This window comes from Lissotriton helveticus, chromosome 5_1 (assembly GCF_964261635.1).
Source record: "Lissotriton helveticus chromosome 5_1, aLisHel1.1, whole genome shotgun sequence".
Lineage (NCBI taxonomy): Eukaryota > Metazoa > Chordata > Amphibia > Caudata > Salamandridae > Lissotriton > Lissotriton helveticus.
The window spans coordinates 460,603,228-460,619,607 of record NC_136065.1 but is presented as its reverse complement, the minus strand read 5'-3'; the positions used below and the strand labels follow the sequence as shown (position 1 = coordinate 460,619,607).

At 44.7% G+C, this 16,380-nt stretch overlaps 1 protein-coding gene across 8 annotated transcripts in view; it reads left to right on the top strand.

Annotated features, from left to right (window-relative positions):
- Positions 1-16,380, top strand: part of SAMD8 (sterile alpha motif domain containing 8) — a 167,832-nt gene that overhangs the window by 59,517 nt on the left and 91,935 nt on the right. For 2 of the 8 annotated variants that reach the window (XM_078642719.1, XM_078642727.1), the window contains exon 2: positions 16,254-16,300. The exons of the other annotated variants lie outside the window; for them this stretch is intronic. In XM_078642719.1, coding sequence (XP_078498845.1) covers positions 16,254-16,300 — 47 coding nt within the window. The remainder of the gene's footprint in view (positions 1-16,253; positions 16,301-16,380) is intronic. 8 annotated transcript variants of the gene reach the window in all.

Below are 16,380 nucleotides of genomic sequence, written 5' to 3'. Positions count from 1 at the left end.
TTCGAATTTGTAGTATGTCATTTACAGTTATTGGTTACAAAGAAAAAGCAGAGTCATGATGACATGTACATATTTCACGTCGTGCTGCCCATAACAAATCACCCGGCAAGGCCCAACATTTCATCAGATATCGGTGGACCCCCAATAAAACAGGCACCTCCCCACCATAAAGTAAGTGAAGCAAAAGAGTAGAGACAGATGTGAGCAAGATACGGCAGGTGTGCGCGCTGAAATGGTTTTATGGCTTGTTGAGCCTTGATGCTATCTTGCTCGGCCACTGGGAGGGGAACTGACCTAACGAGTTCGGCCTGGGGCAATGGTTCCAACTTGCACAGGTCATAGGAAAGTCGATTAAGGAGTATGTGTCCTTGTGGAATTGAATTCAGCTGGATTAAGGCCTATGTAAAGGGCAACACATAAATGGAAGCCAAGGGTTCAGAACGCAAATGACGATTTCGAGGTGAAATCGTCACTCGAATATGCTGAAAATATTTGTACATGGTGTGCTCGTCATTCTCGGTTTTTTTATACCGAATTCGTCATGTTTCGACGAAGTTTAATTCTCGAGTCCAGAATAATTACACGAGTCCAGAAGTTTCAGAACCACAAACCCTCCTTTTGCCCTTACATAGGCAATTAATCTGTTCTCATGCTAATCTGAGTCCAGATCTATATTCCTAAAGTCATTGAGATGTTGCTGCAACATCATTCTAGTACTTAGTTCGTCTCTTGATACAGGTTTCCTTACACATGATGTGACACAAAGGCCACATATTGCAGGAGTACACTGCACGCATAGACAGAACAGGAAAAGAATGGCTAAGACCATCCCAATGACCATCAGAATTTTCCATCCCCAGGCGGATATCAGTTCCCAGAACCATCCCATTAACGACCAATCTCCTTTATCCACATGAATAGATTCGGAAATCTTATGTAGTTTGGAGATGGCCTGGTACACTGTTGGAGCGTTATCTGGGATGAAAACGCAGCAACTCGATTGGATCAATCTGCATACCCCACCTCGGTCTGCAAGTAAGACATCTAACGCGACCCTGTTCTGAAGGGTCATAAGTCGATCCGACTGGAGCTCAGCAGTCAAGTTACTAAGGGCACCAGCAGTTTCAATCACGGTGGACTCAACTACCCTTGTTAATTGCCTTATGTTTCTGCTGTTAGCCATGGATCCCCAGAACGGCAGAAAACCCTTTGCAAAGTCCCCAAATTCTTGACCTGCAGTTTCCTCTTCACTCAAGACACCTCTAACTATCCTTGTCCTGTGGTAGTCTGCCGCTGCTGTGTAGGTGGGAGGCAACAGGAAGGAAACAAAACAGGAGCCCGAAAAGTCAGGGGGCAACCATGTATAGGCTCTATCGTGGCAGATGAAATAGGTACCCTTAGCTGCTAAAAACGAAGGGGAAGTCTGAGATCCAAACACATACGTTTCAGTACAGACACTCTTCCCTAACTGAGCCCTAGGATTCGTGCCATTACCTTGCAGACACACATGACCCTGATGGGGTACAATCCAAATCGGGGACGATCTCTTAGCTTGCTGTTTCTCACTCAGAGTAGCTCCATATCCAGTCATGTTCCATCCTTTGTAGACTAGTGTCTCATCTCTAGGGATAGTCTCATAAGAAATACCTTCCTTAATCATGTCGACTATACCCTTGACTAGAGCACTTTTTCTAGGATTGTCTGTTACAGAACGTAGGGGGTAGATCTCGTGTGCATATATGAACATTGTCCTATATGCCCATACAGAACCATTGCGACTGAATGGCAGGACCAGATAAGGGATACCTTCATCCGTTGTGTGAGGCATAAGACCACACACCCAACAGTTAGTTGTGTTCATTACGAGTTGGTGTTGGTGCAAGAGCTGAACAAAGGAGTTATTAATGAACTCCAATCTCCTATTGGATTCATGGTCAGGCAGAGGGTGGAAAGAATGGTAGGAAACAGTAGGAGGAGGTATGGGTGATGCAGTGGGTGCAAATGTTACACGAAAAGAGAATAAAACATAACTTATCAAAAATATCATTACGCTGAATAGCATAAAAATACACAATATTATAAAACTTTTCTTTGTCATCACGTTACATAATTTCAAGTTCGTTCGTTTGGCAGGTCTCTCCATATCGGGAAACTCCATCCTCTCTAAAGTTCTGCCCGCGGTGGGAGGTTGCCTCTGCTAAGGGATGCTTCTGTCAGTCTAGGGCAACTCCCTTGGACCAACCAGAACTACCGACCTAACGTCGTCAGCTGCACCCCAAAGACTTTAATCAACCGCGGCCCTAGCAGCGGAACCCGGATGGCGGTTCGAAAAACAAAAATGAGCAAGTTTCTTAGATGAGAGAGCTGCACTTTCAAAAATAGTACTTGGGAGAAAAAAAGAAATATCGGTTTATTAGTCCATGGATCTTGGTCTTAAATTGCAAAAGAAATTGTTTTATTAGTTCGTTTTTCTCGGTCTCAAATTATATCGTTGTTTTCCAGGTATTGTCTGATCCTGGAACAAAAGGTCAGGCTCTGTAGTGTTCAATCGCTTGGATGGTGGCACGGCTTTGTGCGAAATGTTCTCACTTTCTCGTTCAGAGTCAGTTCCTTTTACAGGCAAATCATTAAAAGGGACGGCATGTGGCACGGTATCAGGTTCTGGGTCAGCGACACCCTTCTGGACCCACTGGTCATAAGGCAGAGGAAAAGGGATTTTCTTACAATGGATCCCGTGGACCCAGTTGGCCTTCCCCTCCACCCGAACGGCTGATCTTGTAGAAAGAAGGACGAGGTGAGGCCCGGTCCATCTGGGCTGGTCGTTCTTCGTTCTTTGAAAGTTTCTGGCAAGAATCCAGGAACCAGGGTCAATGGCGTGACCCGGATTCTCAGAGACCGGTGGCAGGGTGTTGTGGACCTGTTGATGCAAAACACGCAATTTAGCAGTCAATTCATACAGATAATCGAGCAAAACAGGGTGTTCCAGTTCACTAAATTTTGTGGGTCTAGGCACTCCCCATATGTTGGCTGGCCGGCCAAAAACTATCTCGTATGGACTAAGTTTCACTTGTGAATGCACAGTCATTCTAGTGGACAGGAGTGCTATGGGTAGAGCGTCGGGCCATTTAAGACCTGTGCTCGCTTGGATTTTGGCCAGTTTAAGTTTTAAAGTGCCGTTGTAGCATTCTACTAATCCAGCTGATTGGGGGTGATTTGCAGTGTGAAACTTCTGCCGAATACCTAGCCCTTCACACACTCTCTTCATCACACGACCCACAAATTCACTTCCATTATCAGACCAGACCATTCTAGGCATTCCAAACCTGGGGAAGTATTCTTTCACAAGGGCTTTCGCTGTGGACAAGGCAGTATTGTCTTTTAGGGGATAGGCATCTACCCATCTTGAGAAAGCACAAACAACAAAGAGCACGTATTTTAAGTTGTTGCACATCTCCATGTGGATGAAATCTAGCTGCAAAACCTCGAACGGATACGTAGGAGGTGCAAAATGACCAGCTGGAGTTGGGTTTCCCCTACCAGGATTGTGTTTTAAACATACCATGCAATTCTTGACGACATTCTCTGCACACTTGGGAATTCCTGAATTTTGCCATACTTGGGCCAACAACTCGCAAATCCCTTTCACGCTGATATGAGCCATTCCATGAGCCATCGTAACCACTGCAAGCACATATGCATCGGGTAACAACCATCTCTGATGCTCTGTCAATTCAATCCAACAACCATTTGCATCCATTCTACCCGTACTTTCTCTCCACGTGCTCAACTCTTTCTCTGTGGCCTCAGCTTGGATGGACTTCACACTCTCTATCGTGTCTTCACACATTCCAACATCACCAGTCCATCTTGCAGGGCCTGCAACATATATTCGGCTCATTACATTCTTTGCCGTTTCTTTCGCGATCTCATCAGCAAATGCATTTCCACGACCAACATCATCAGTCACCTTCTTGTGAGCACTACATTTCATAATCGCCATTTGCAGAGGCAAGGTCAGTGATTCAAGAAGCTCATTCACCAACTGACCATGCTGAATCTTAGCTCCATGTGAAGTCAGGAACCCACGTTCTCTCCACAATCGCCCAAAACTGTGAGCCACTCCAAATGCATACTGACTATCAGTGTAGATAGTCACTTTCATTCCTTTAGACAACACACATGCTCTCGTGAGTGCAATTAATTCTGCTGCTTGAGCTGAACCATGTGGCACTCGTGCAGTTTCAACAATTGTGTGCAAAGTCGTGACAGCATACGCTGCAGTCGCGTTACCATTCGGGAGCTTGAAGCATGAACCATCCACCCATAATGTACCATCACATTCAGCAAGAGGAGTATCGGATAGATCTACTCTCCCTTTCGTCTCTTCCTCTGTTCTGAGAAAACAATCGTGCTGTTCTGAAGCATCTGATTCCTCTACAATTGGCAACAACGTAGCTAGGTTTAAGGTACTGCACCTTTTTATGTGCACATGACTCGCTAACAGTGTCAATTCGTAACTGGACAATCAAGCACTAGTTAAGTGCTGTGTCTTGGTTCTATTTAACAACGTGTCTACTGCATGTGGGACCATCACGACTAGTGTATTATTCATTACTAGTCCAGCAGACTGTCGAATAGAAACAGCTGCTGCTGCTGTGGCTCTTAAACAACTTGGCAATGCTTTAGCTACCAGATCCAAAGTCGACGAAAAATAGGCACATGGACGCTGCCTACCTCCAAACAACTGAGTCAACACAGACAATGCACAACCCTCCTTCTCGTGGACATACAATGTGAAAGGCTTACTGTAGTTGGGGTTACCTAACACAGGAGCCGAACATAATGCTGTGCGCAATTCGAGAGAACTTTTCTGACACTCTTCAGACCAAGGAATGGGATTGGGTGTATTTTTACACATTAATGCCACCAAGGGTTTGGCCAATAACGAAAAATTTGGAATCCACTGTCTACAGTACGATGTAATGCCCAAGAAAGCACGCACTTCTCTCTGTGTTCTTGGCACACTCAATTTCGCTATTGCCTGAATTCTTTCTGGGGTCAGTTTCCTTCCCTCCTTCGATAGGAGGTGACCTAGGTAGGTCACTTCTTGTCGGCAATATTGCAGTTTGGAAAGTGACACCTTGTGATGTAAATCACACAGATGACGCAATAATGACAGCGTGGCCTTTTTACAAATTTCCTCAGTATCTGCAGCAATGAGCAAATCATCCACGTACTGTACAAGAGCAGCACCTTTAGGTAAAACAATCGTATCAAGCTGTGTTTTTAGAGCTTGACTGTATATTGATGGACTTTCACAGTAGCCCTGAGGAGCGCGTTTAAAGCGGAAGCTGCGACCTCCTAAACTGAAGGAAAAAATATCCCTGCTTTCCTCAGCAATCGGGATGCTGAAGAAAGCATTCTTCAGGTCAATCACCGAAAACCAAGAGGCAGACGCTGGAATCCTAGTCAGTAATGTGGTAATGTCGGGGACAACTGGGAATTGTGGCACAACTATTTTATTCACCTCTCTAAGATCAATCACGAATCTGTACACAGGTGGCTGAGAAGGGTCAGTTCGTTTTAAAACAGGCAGAACAGGACTATTGCAAACATTGCCTCGTGTTTCTTCAATCACATCTTTTTTAATCAATTCGTAAACGATCGCTAGCAAAGCTTTTTCACCCTCACTAGATATCCTATATTGTGGAATTCGTGGCATTCGAACATTGGCTTTCAATGTTACAACATATGGTGGTATTTCCAAAAGACCTACATCATTAGGACCAGTGGCCCAAAGAATAACCGGAAGAAACGACAATTCTGCTGGAAGTTTATCCCTCGACAAATACATGGGAGAAACCACTTTCTTACCTAAAGTAAGTTGTACTCCTAAAGGAGAACAGTACAAAGTCGCATACAATCTTTTTAACAAATCCAATCCTAGCAAGTTTTCACCACAATCTGTTGTCAGAATGAGGGGTGCTTCGAATTCGCAGGGACCAACAGAAAGAGACAAAGGGTCAGAAATCGGATTTCTAACTGGGGCGCCAGAAAAACCTACAGAAACGTTCATTTCGCCAGACAAAGGTGCGCCAGGGAGTTTGGAGTGCATAATAGAACTCTTTGTAGCACCAGTATCCAACAGAAAAGGTTCTGACACACCTGATGTAATCACCTCAACGTAAGGTCCACTCTGATCTACTGGAACTGAAACAACTCCCTCTCTTTGTCTATGGCTGTCCTAGCAATGATTACCCTCCAAATACTCATCTTCTGTATAATAATCATCAACATAGTATTGAGCTGTCCTGTCAGATGCGTTGTTCTGCTGATCGAACCTATTCATAGAATTTTGTGGTGGAAGGGGACGTGCGTTTTGGGGGACGTTTCCGCGTCCTCTACCTCTAGGCGCTTGCTGAACACCACGACCTCTTACACCAGAAGCACCATTTGCACGTTGTAACAAAATAGGACAACTATACTTGAAATGACCCTCTTCTTTGCAATATGAACACTGGTTGGGGCCTACAGGGACACGTGGCTGAGTGTACTCGACTCTTTGCGAGTTCCTCTGATACTGTTGAGGCTGCTGAAAATTATTCTGGTAGTGATTCTGGCTACCATTATTCTGATTACCACCACCACGTGGCGGATATGCTTGCTGTAATAAAACCTTCGTTTTCAACTCCTTAGTTTTCTTTTCTGCTCTATCTTTCTCGTCCTTGTCTCTATTTTCGTAATATTGGGCAGTAGCCAATATCTGGGCTGAAGATGAGACTGCCCAAGAACTTTCTGAATCCTTTAACTTTTTACACAATTCTGGAAGCAGATTGTGCACGAATTGATCGACAAACAATCTCTGACCACCTTCTGTGGTCATATCTTGACCGCTGTGGTCGACAAATGTTTCTTCGAACCTGGTGAAGAAATCTGAAACAGTTTCTTCTTTCTTCTGCTTGCATGCAGACAACTTATCCCAATTTACACGTATTGCAGGCATTACCGTTTTCATGTAATCAACTATTTTACCAGGGAGTTCTGCTATCAAAGGCTCAGGCTTAGCACCACCAACTTGTCGGGCATCTGCAGCGGCAATATTAGCCCATGAGTCACCTGACTCCTGATCATGATCTGTATGACGAATTTTACCCCATAAAGGCTGTGGAACAACATTCCCAAATAGCATATTGATATCGGCTAAATTCATTATACATGACCCAGCAGTTTGCGACAACTCTTTGTAATACCCTGCAGGATTCTTACGCGGATCAGGTAATGTCTGTTTAAGGGCTAAAACTTCAGCTCGCTTCCATGGGACATGTACCCATACACGCTGAAAGTGTGGCAGAATAGGTGGGTTAGCAGTTGTGTCACCCTCTCTCCATTGTAGGGGAACTTCTCTCATAGGGTATTGTCGTGCCTTTTTCCTACTAGATGCACCAGGCTCAGATTGTGACCCAGAACTGCTCCCCTTACTCCGATATGATAACAATATTTCAACCGCTTTCTCTACATCAGGACCTACAATCATGCCTTCTCCAAATTTAAACCGTACACGACACAACTCTTACGGGTTGCATTCCAGATCATTGTCTTCCAAATCCTCACAAAGAAAAACACACATCTGTTCGAAAACATATCTCTGCGTCGGTGCTTCCCATTGATGGAAGACTTCCATGACAGACTCTACATCATATTTTACAGTGTCCATAACCCATTTCCGTGCTAAACGATTCAATGTGTCTCTCTCTTGATAGTCAGGCAGTCGACTCCGCAACTGTCTTCGTCCCATGTTAGGGGTCGTAGTAGGCGACCCGAAAAGAGGTGAAAGAAGGTTAGTGACAGTGCTGGCCATTTTCTGCCGAATGGAAGGTCAAACTGAAGGAAGAACGGGTGGAAAAACGGGGTGAGATAAGGCAGGGGCAGAGACAATAGCAGAGGAGGCATCAGGGGAAATAGAAGGGGCACTAGGCAAAATCGTAGAGGGAGCATTAGGAGAAGTAAAAAGTACAGTAGGCAAAATCGTAGAAAGCGCAGGTGGAGCAGATGTGGTTGGTGGGCCTGAAGCAGGCTGCACCGTAAGGACAGGAGTCAGCTGAAGAACAGCTGGAGGGTGCTGTGGAGGAACAGGAGGCACAGGTTGCACAACTAAAGGTTGCGGGGGTGCGGTGGCATTTTGCGCATAGGGGGGTGGCGAACTTAATAAATGCGACATTAATGGATCTTTTTCACGCTCTTTTGCTGCCTCTTGCTGAAGAGACGGCAAAACTGGATAGCATTTATCTATTGCCATTTTACGTTGCCTGTGCAACTGCTCACTGTAAATGTACAGGAATGTACAGGAATTTATATAGCGCAAATCACCAAGCGGTTTCTAAGCGCTTGCTTAGGGAACCCGTCCTGGTATTCCCCTGTGAGATAACCCCGGCAGGGTATCCACAAGGTGAAAGCCAGGCATCCCGCCGCGAGGGGCCGTTGTGGAGATTAAGCAAGCTATTGCCCAGAGTCGCAGAGTGTGAACCCGTGAATCGAGTGGGCACCGGAGCGAGAATTGTCGAGTCCATGGACATTTTAGGACTCAAGACCCCACCGAGCTGGGAATTGAACCCTGGTCCCGGGCTGACCTCTGCTTTCAGGTCTGCCTCCTCTAACCAGTGAGCCACACTTCTCACTCATCTGCTCTTCTTCATCGTCTTTAAACTGCATAGCAGCTTACATTACTGAAAGTCCCCCTTCTCTTATTTTTCTTAGCTAATTTGATTTCCTTTTGTTGGCTTCTTTACGCCATAAGCGGAAAGAGTCAAACATCGCCGGCCGGGCTTTCTTTTTGAACAGTTTAACTTCAAGGATATCTAAGATTTCGGTATCAAAGCTATCATATTGGGGCCATTTTAAAACACCATCTTTCCTTGTGTATTTGATCCACACTTCATTGTATGTGATGGGGCCTAACCCATGTTTCACATATAGCTCGTAAGTTGGAGTTCCAACTGGAGGAACCGGACATGAGTCCTCCAATCGGGAGTCCCTATTATAACCAAGACAAAACAAATTTCCAAGTCTAAGACTAGGCATCTTCGCTCTCTAGTCTAGTTCCGAACTTCAAAGGATTATCGATTACGATATTTCTCGTGAATACACGAGTCCTTCGGTTTTGGTGCTTGCAAGTACCAACAAATTATCCCAAAGGATACCCAAGACTAAGACCAACTAAGGACTGGGAGACGCTCCACTTATACTTAACTGAGATATCGATGACGTCACCAGAAGACTCGTCTTAGTGTTTCGCTCTACCAAACTTCAAGGGTCCAAATCAGGGTGATAGCCAGGGCAGCAGTCCTCTGTAGCCGTTGGGAAGCGGGGAACCTCGCAGCAAAGGAGTGGTGAGCCCCAAATTGAGTCAGGCATTTTTTTTCTGCCTGTTTAAATAAAATACGCGCTGGAGAAATTGGGCTGTGACAAGTCTCTTTTGGTGATGTGATTAAGGGCACTATTGGGCATTTAAAAGAGCGCTAACCCGCTGCGGGCCCGTCGTCACAAGCGGTGGGAGAGTTGGCAATTGCAGTTGTGGATTGAGAGAGAGAGATATATAGAGATATATATATATATATATATATATATATATATATATATATATATATATATATATATATATATATATATATATATATATATATATATATTCTGCTCTTTGAAATGCTTGTGTGATGGGAAAGGGTAGAAAATACAGAGGTGATAGTTTTAGTTATGTGACATTAGGAGCACGGCAGACCTTCTATTGAGGTTACTGTTTATAAATCAATTTAATCGTTTTAGAGCAGTATTTTCTCTTTTTTTATATGGTCATGGAATACGTGACCTACAATTGAAAATAAAAGTGGAATTCTGGCAAGGTATTCCAAAGTTGGAACAGATGTGGAATTATGTGAAAGAAGGACCCAATATATACATCATGCAGTATATAAGTGTCCAGCAGACATAAGCTCTGGGAGAACACTTTTTTAAGAAGATTTTTGTGGGGAAGTGGGAATAAACAGTGCAAAAGCGAGATAAAATGTACTCGCACAATGGGAACTGCAACACGTTGTTACTGGTTTTTAAAAAGGTTTATTGAGGCATTTTTAACTGTGGGTATGTACGTGTTCACTGAACTTTTGTTGCATGGAAGGACTAAATTATGCAGCAAGGTTGACTAAATTATGCTGCAAAAAAGCCAAATAATGTGACCAAATGTGGCACATTTTGGGATAGTATTCATAATTGTCTCTTTTTAGGGTCAAGCATACTCTAGCGCCTGGGTCTCGCTTGCGAGACAGTGTTAGCAACAAGCATTAGCAAAGTCAATGGGCCTCGCGCATGTGAGATCTATTGACTTTGCCAATGTTTCTTAGCCATGTTGTAAGACGGGCAGGGACATTGAAGAGACAGCCCTGACGAAGGCCCCAGACCCGGTTGGGCTCATGGCGAGTGCCGAAACATGCTGGCAGTAAGACGAGTGTACAATTGAACAATTGCCTTTCAATAGAACCCTCAACTTTCACATTTTTAGTCATACCCCAGGTACCCTCCTAATAAAATAAAACCTTTGGGTATACCTTGAGGTATTTTTAATATATCACTTTTCAGGGTCCCTGCATATCCAGTTATGCTTTATCTAGGAACTCCCATATGCCACCCTCTCTTTAAATGTACCACATATAATTATATCTATATTTTTTGCTCTCGCCAACAACCAAATGGGGAAAACCTAATTTAAAAAATATCGCTATCTTGGCATACAGTCCAATATGAACGCACAATTTAAATTGAACAGTGACAAAAAAGTTTTGAAACATGCAGAGTAACGTAGCATGAACACAAACTGTCAAATTTTCCATGCTTCTGTAGCAAAATAAAACCAAAAATAAGTGTTAAATGTACCAAAAAAATCAAAAGCTTTCCAGACGGACATGGAGATACCTTGGCAACAAGAGAAGGAGGGTAGGTTTCAGTAGCAAGAAAAACAAGTGCCCTCGGAAAACTGCACCTGACATTTGACCTCAGTCTTTGAATGTCCAGCTAATGTGACCCGATAAGAACAGGATTTACCTGCCTGTTTATTACAGAAAACTAGTTCATGGAAAAATACTGAAAACACGGCTTTCGTATGGGGAGGTACGAACTCAAGCCGGACAGGTAAGCAAATAAAGCCAGCAAATGGGAAGCAAGAAGACTTGAGTTACAAACCACAAAGCCAGTGGCAAGCAACGGGCAAAATGCATTCCCAGTTCAACTTTCTGAAACTCCACAGTGTCTTTCACATACCACACATACGTGCTTTCTGGTAGGCTGCGACCTAAAAAGGGCTTGGAGCCTGCCTGTGCTTGCAGTTTATTGGCTTGTATGGCACTCTTCTTTACAGCCTTGTAATTTAGGGAAGGCAAGACTAACACCATTCCCGTTTCTCTCTGCGAAGCCAGGAGCAAGAACTGATTTATTCATCGTAATCCGTGCCCATCCGCTGCTCCTGACGTGATTGAGGTGCTATTTTGTTCTGTTTAACTTTTAGAGCCCTGCGATCAGAAGGCATGTGACTGGTGAAAGCATGCCAAACAAAATGACAAAGATTTATTTTCTATAGTTAACTTTCTTTTATTTTGTCATGTCTTCTTTTCTCATTTTCCACTCATGTTTTTTTTGCTCTTGGGCGCCGTTCTCTTAAGATCAGGATGATCTTATTTCAGTACCACATAACTGTGAAGTACACCCCAATCCACGCCAGTTCACCCCACACCACTCCATCTAATCCAGACCAATCCACCCCACTCCAATCCAAACTAACCCCAATCCACCACACCTCAATCCTCTGAACCCACTCCACTCTGCCCCACTCCAATCCAAAACAATTTGCCCCACTCCAGTTTTAGCCAATCCGAACCAATATGCCCCACTCCAGTCTTCTCCAATCAAAAACAATCTGCACAACTCCAATGTGATCCAATCCTATCCAAACAGTATGCCAAACTCCAATCTGCCCCACTCCAATCCAAAACAATTTGCCCCACTTCAGTTTTAGGCAATCCAAAACAATATGCCCAACTCCAATGTGGCCCGCTCCAATCCAAAACAATCCGCCCCACTCTAATCCATCCCACGCTAATCTGCCCCTCTCCAATCCAAAACATTCTGCCCCATTCCAATCTGCTCCAAACCAAAACAATCTGCTCCAATTCAGTACAGTCTGCCCCACCCAATCCAAAATAATCTGCCCCACTCCAATCCATTTCACTCCAAGCTGCCCCACTCCAGTCCAAAACCATCTGTTCCAATACAATACAGTCTGCCCCACTCCAACCTGCCCCCTCAATTGAAAACAATCTCCCCCACTCTAATCTGTCCCCCTCCAATCCAAAACATTCTGCCCCACTCCAATCTGCACCAGCCCATTCCAAAACAACCTGCCCCATTCCAATCCACTCTAGTCTGCCCCATTTCAATCCACTCTTGTCTGCCACACTCCAATGCAAAACATTCCGCCACACTCCAGTCTGCCCAACTCAATCCCATCCACCCCACCTCAGTCTAATCCACCCCAATCCACTCTAATCCAATCTATTTTACTCAACTGCAGTCCACTCCAATCCACCCCACTTTACTCCAATCCACCCCACTCTATCCCAATCCAATCCACCTCACCCCAGTTCAGTACACTTGACTCAATCTAATCCACCACTTCACTGTAATTCACCCTACGCCAATCCACCATACTGGAATCCATCCCATCCAACCCCAATCCACCCATCCCACCCCAGGCCAATCTAATCTAATCTAATCCAATCCAGTCCACACTAATCCACCTTACTCCACTACAGTCCAAAACACCCCACTCTACTCCAATCCACCGCACTCTACCCCAGTTCAGTCCAATCCACCCCTAACCAATCTAATCCAACCCATTTTGACCCACTCCTTCCGACCCACTACTCCAATCCACCCCACTTCCTCAATCCACTTCAAGAGGGGTTGGCCTAACGGCTAAGGCGCTCGACCTCGGACCTGGGGATCTGGGTTCGAGTCTCGGTAACGACGCCAAAAAAAAAACCTGTGATTCTGGGCAAATCACTTAATCTCCCCGTGCCTAAAAAAAAAAATGAAAGTGTGTCCTCATGTAACGTAACTGGTGCTATGTAAAGCGCTCTGATAACTGATTCGGTTCGGTTCTAGTTCGCGCTATATAAAACTCTGCAAAAAAAAAAAAAAAAAACACTCCACGCTATACCTCCCCCTCTCCTTGACACTTCACTCAGCTATTGCACTCTACGACACTCTGCCACTGAACCCTATGACACTATCTCCCCCCCCCCCCACTCCACTCTATGACCCTAACTTTTAACCATGCTGAACAGCAGCCACACTGGTGTACAACGTGACAAAAACACATTGCCAAAGCCAATGGCTCTGGTGTAGGCGAGACCTATTTGCTTTGCCAGTGCTTGTTTTCATATGTTAACATTGTCTGGGCAAAGGTTTCACCTCATCTCTACCAGTTTAACATTCAAATCCGGTAGGAAGGAAGTGCAAGAAGCCCTGTCAACCTGTGCAAGTGCCTTCCACTGCTTTGCATTAAGGGTCGCCACGATTTTAATAACGTTCAATCTGTATGAGCTAGCAACATTTTTGTTGCTAAACTGCAGATTTTATGGGGCAGATGCTGGATTAAGTGGCAAATGCGTCACATCCATAATTGTGCAAAAAAAGTAGCAGAACCAAACAATTCTTGTGTCCTACATTATGTATGATTTAAATTGTGTGCAAAAGATTACCATCTATTTTGTTTATTCTTTTACTGAAGACAAAAAAAATGAAATAAAAGTTACATGCAGCTGTTTGCAGCGGATGCATACCTTTCTGTGCTTTAATAACCGGTTGGAAGTAGTAACATGCAAGTTACACAAGGACTCCTGCAAAAACATCGTAGTGCTATCGTACTAGGCTACAGATTTCTGGCATGCATCCCTCCGGTCACACGCAGTGCTCTTCAGCAGGCACATGAACCCTCCAAGCTATGTCATGCTAATTTCCATAAGACGTCATTTAGGCGTCGCCAGGGCTTAAAATTGTGACCCCTTGTCTCAGATCACACTGGGAGATTGTATTTTTAAATTGGAATACAATTAAAAAGTGGAATGCACACTATTGATAATAAAAAGAATTACATTTAAACTTATTTTTTTCAAAATTGTTACCAAGGTCCATTAATTACTGTGAATCCTTGAAAAAGACATTTGGGGAACAGAATAGTCACCTCTGTGTTCTTCAGTAGACTGTAGTTATGTTTATATATAACATATAGTCCCTACAATTAGTACTAGTGGTCCTTACCATGGAGTCTTCCTGTGAACTAGCAATAACTTGTAGAGGTACAAACTAGTTTTCTGTGAAACACATTATTATGATGTCAGCGGGATTATGGTTTTGATGCATTATTTGCTAGGATTCAGAGTGAAAGGTCATATGATTTCACTTCCTGTGATGTAATTGTGTTGCGAAGTCACTTCCGCTACCCCTTGGGTTTTAGTGAATCGAGATCTTCGCAGCAAATGCATTAACCACCTGAGCTCTTGTCGGTTGCATATACTGAGATGTGCTGTGCATGCTTAGAACTACTGAACAGGTGCCAACACTCCGAGCTTTCTTAAAATGCGAGCTGCTCGACAGCAGCAGTTAAGGCAGAAACGTTTTTGAATTGCAGTGTTTGGAGAAACAGGTCTTGTTTTGGGGCAGACCATAGTCTGTCACTGACTCAGCCCCTCGTGACACCGCCCCCGCCCCCTAACGTGTCGGTGTGCGGAGTAAATAAACCATTTACACTCCGAGCGCTGCCGGGTGCGGTCTGAGGCGCGTCTGTCAGAGGAAGTAAACGCAGGAGCCAGATTTATTTATTTTTGTCTCATTTTTTTTTTCTATCTCGTGGCCTCTTGTGACGCTGCTGGTATTGCTTAAGGTATGAATCTCTGCTGGGGACGTGTTCCTTCCTTAATTTCCGACGATGACTGGCTCTGCTGGTTCGCTCTTCTCGGTCGATCGCAAGGTATTCCTTCTAACTCAGAGTTGGCTGGCCGAGGAGGCTACCAGTTTCATTAAGCGGAGTGAGGCTAAGGTGTGCCAGGCCCACTGCGCAGTGCACTTTAGAGGCAGTCCATGCAGCCTACGCTCTCCAGGGGTTTCTGCGCCCCGGCTCTTGGGGCACAGCTGCCCACTACCCTCCATGGAGCGGTGTCAGTACACGGCAACACTTTCTTTTATTATAACAGCGCCTTGATGTCGACCACCGAGAGACGCACTGGGAATGTGCGGGACCCTCAGCTCTCCGCCAATGTTATTCGCTGCCGACATCCTTTCCGCTCGTATTTTGGTTAATGTAGGAACCCATATAGAGCAATGAGGCACAGAAGTGTAAAGTAACACTGTGAAAGAGAGGCTGTGGTAAAATAACTTTGATGAAAGCAGACCCTGGGATCTCCCTGTGATGATGGAACCTACATCTCACTTTCGGCTTCTTTTTCATCAGTGGGTCAGAATATTCTCTTACGAGTTAGCAGGTGTCTGGGAATGGCTCTTTCGACCGGTCTTGCACTCACTTGGGGGGCGGACAGGTGTACATCCGGAGGGAGTTCCTTATTTTAACAGTATTTTTAGGAGAAACGTGCTTTATGGTACATGCTATTCATAATTCGAATGTACTGTTTGACAGAGGACGATCGTGGATGTAGGAAGGGGCGTGGTTGAAGGGCCGCAGAGGATTTATCGCCCCCCCGGATATTAGAGTGTGGGGAGTAGGAAAGGCGAAAATCCAGAGCTCTCCCAACCACAGCCTAAAGTGACGTCACTGTGCTGAGCTACCCCAGCCAAATGTTCAGACCTGGAGTTAGCCACGTTCTTTTGATTTTACGAAATTACATGAATATAATATACTTCTAGGGGCTTTCAGTCAGGACTCCTCATCCACTGGCCTGTTGGTATTCACATTGGTTTTCCACCCACTGTAGCATAGATCATTGTGTGGTGTTAGCCCACTTTAACCATTGGCTAACTTAACTGCAAGTTCATAACACAAAGGGGTTTCCCCCAATGCAAGGGACTACCATAGCAATGTGCGCTTTTTGAGAGCAAAAAATATTTTGGGTTTTAAGACCAGAATATTAACCAAGCTTAGGCTGGCACTCGGTGTAAGACCTGTTTGCTTAACCACTTGTTTATTCTTTTTTTAGGGTTCTCTGAGTGTGACCGGTCTCTGCAGAAGTATCAGTGTAGGCAGGTGGCGTGTGAGCAATCTGCATGAAGGCCCATTGCCTCTCTAAACTCACAGCACATTTAGAAGTGGTTCACCCTCCTCCT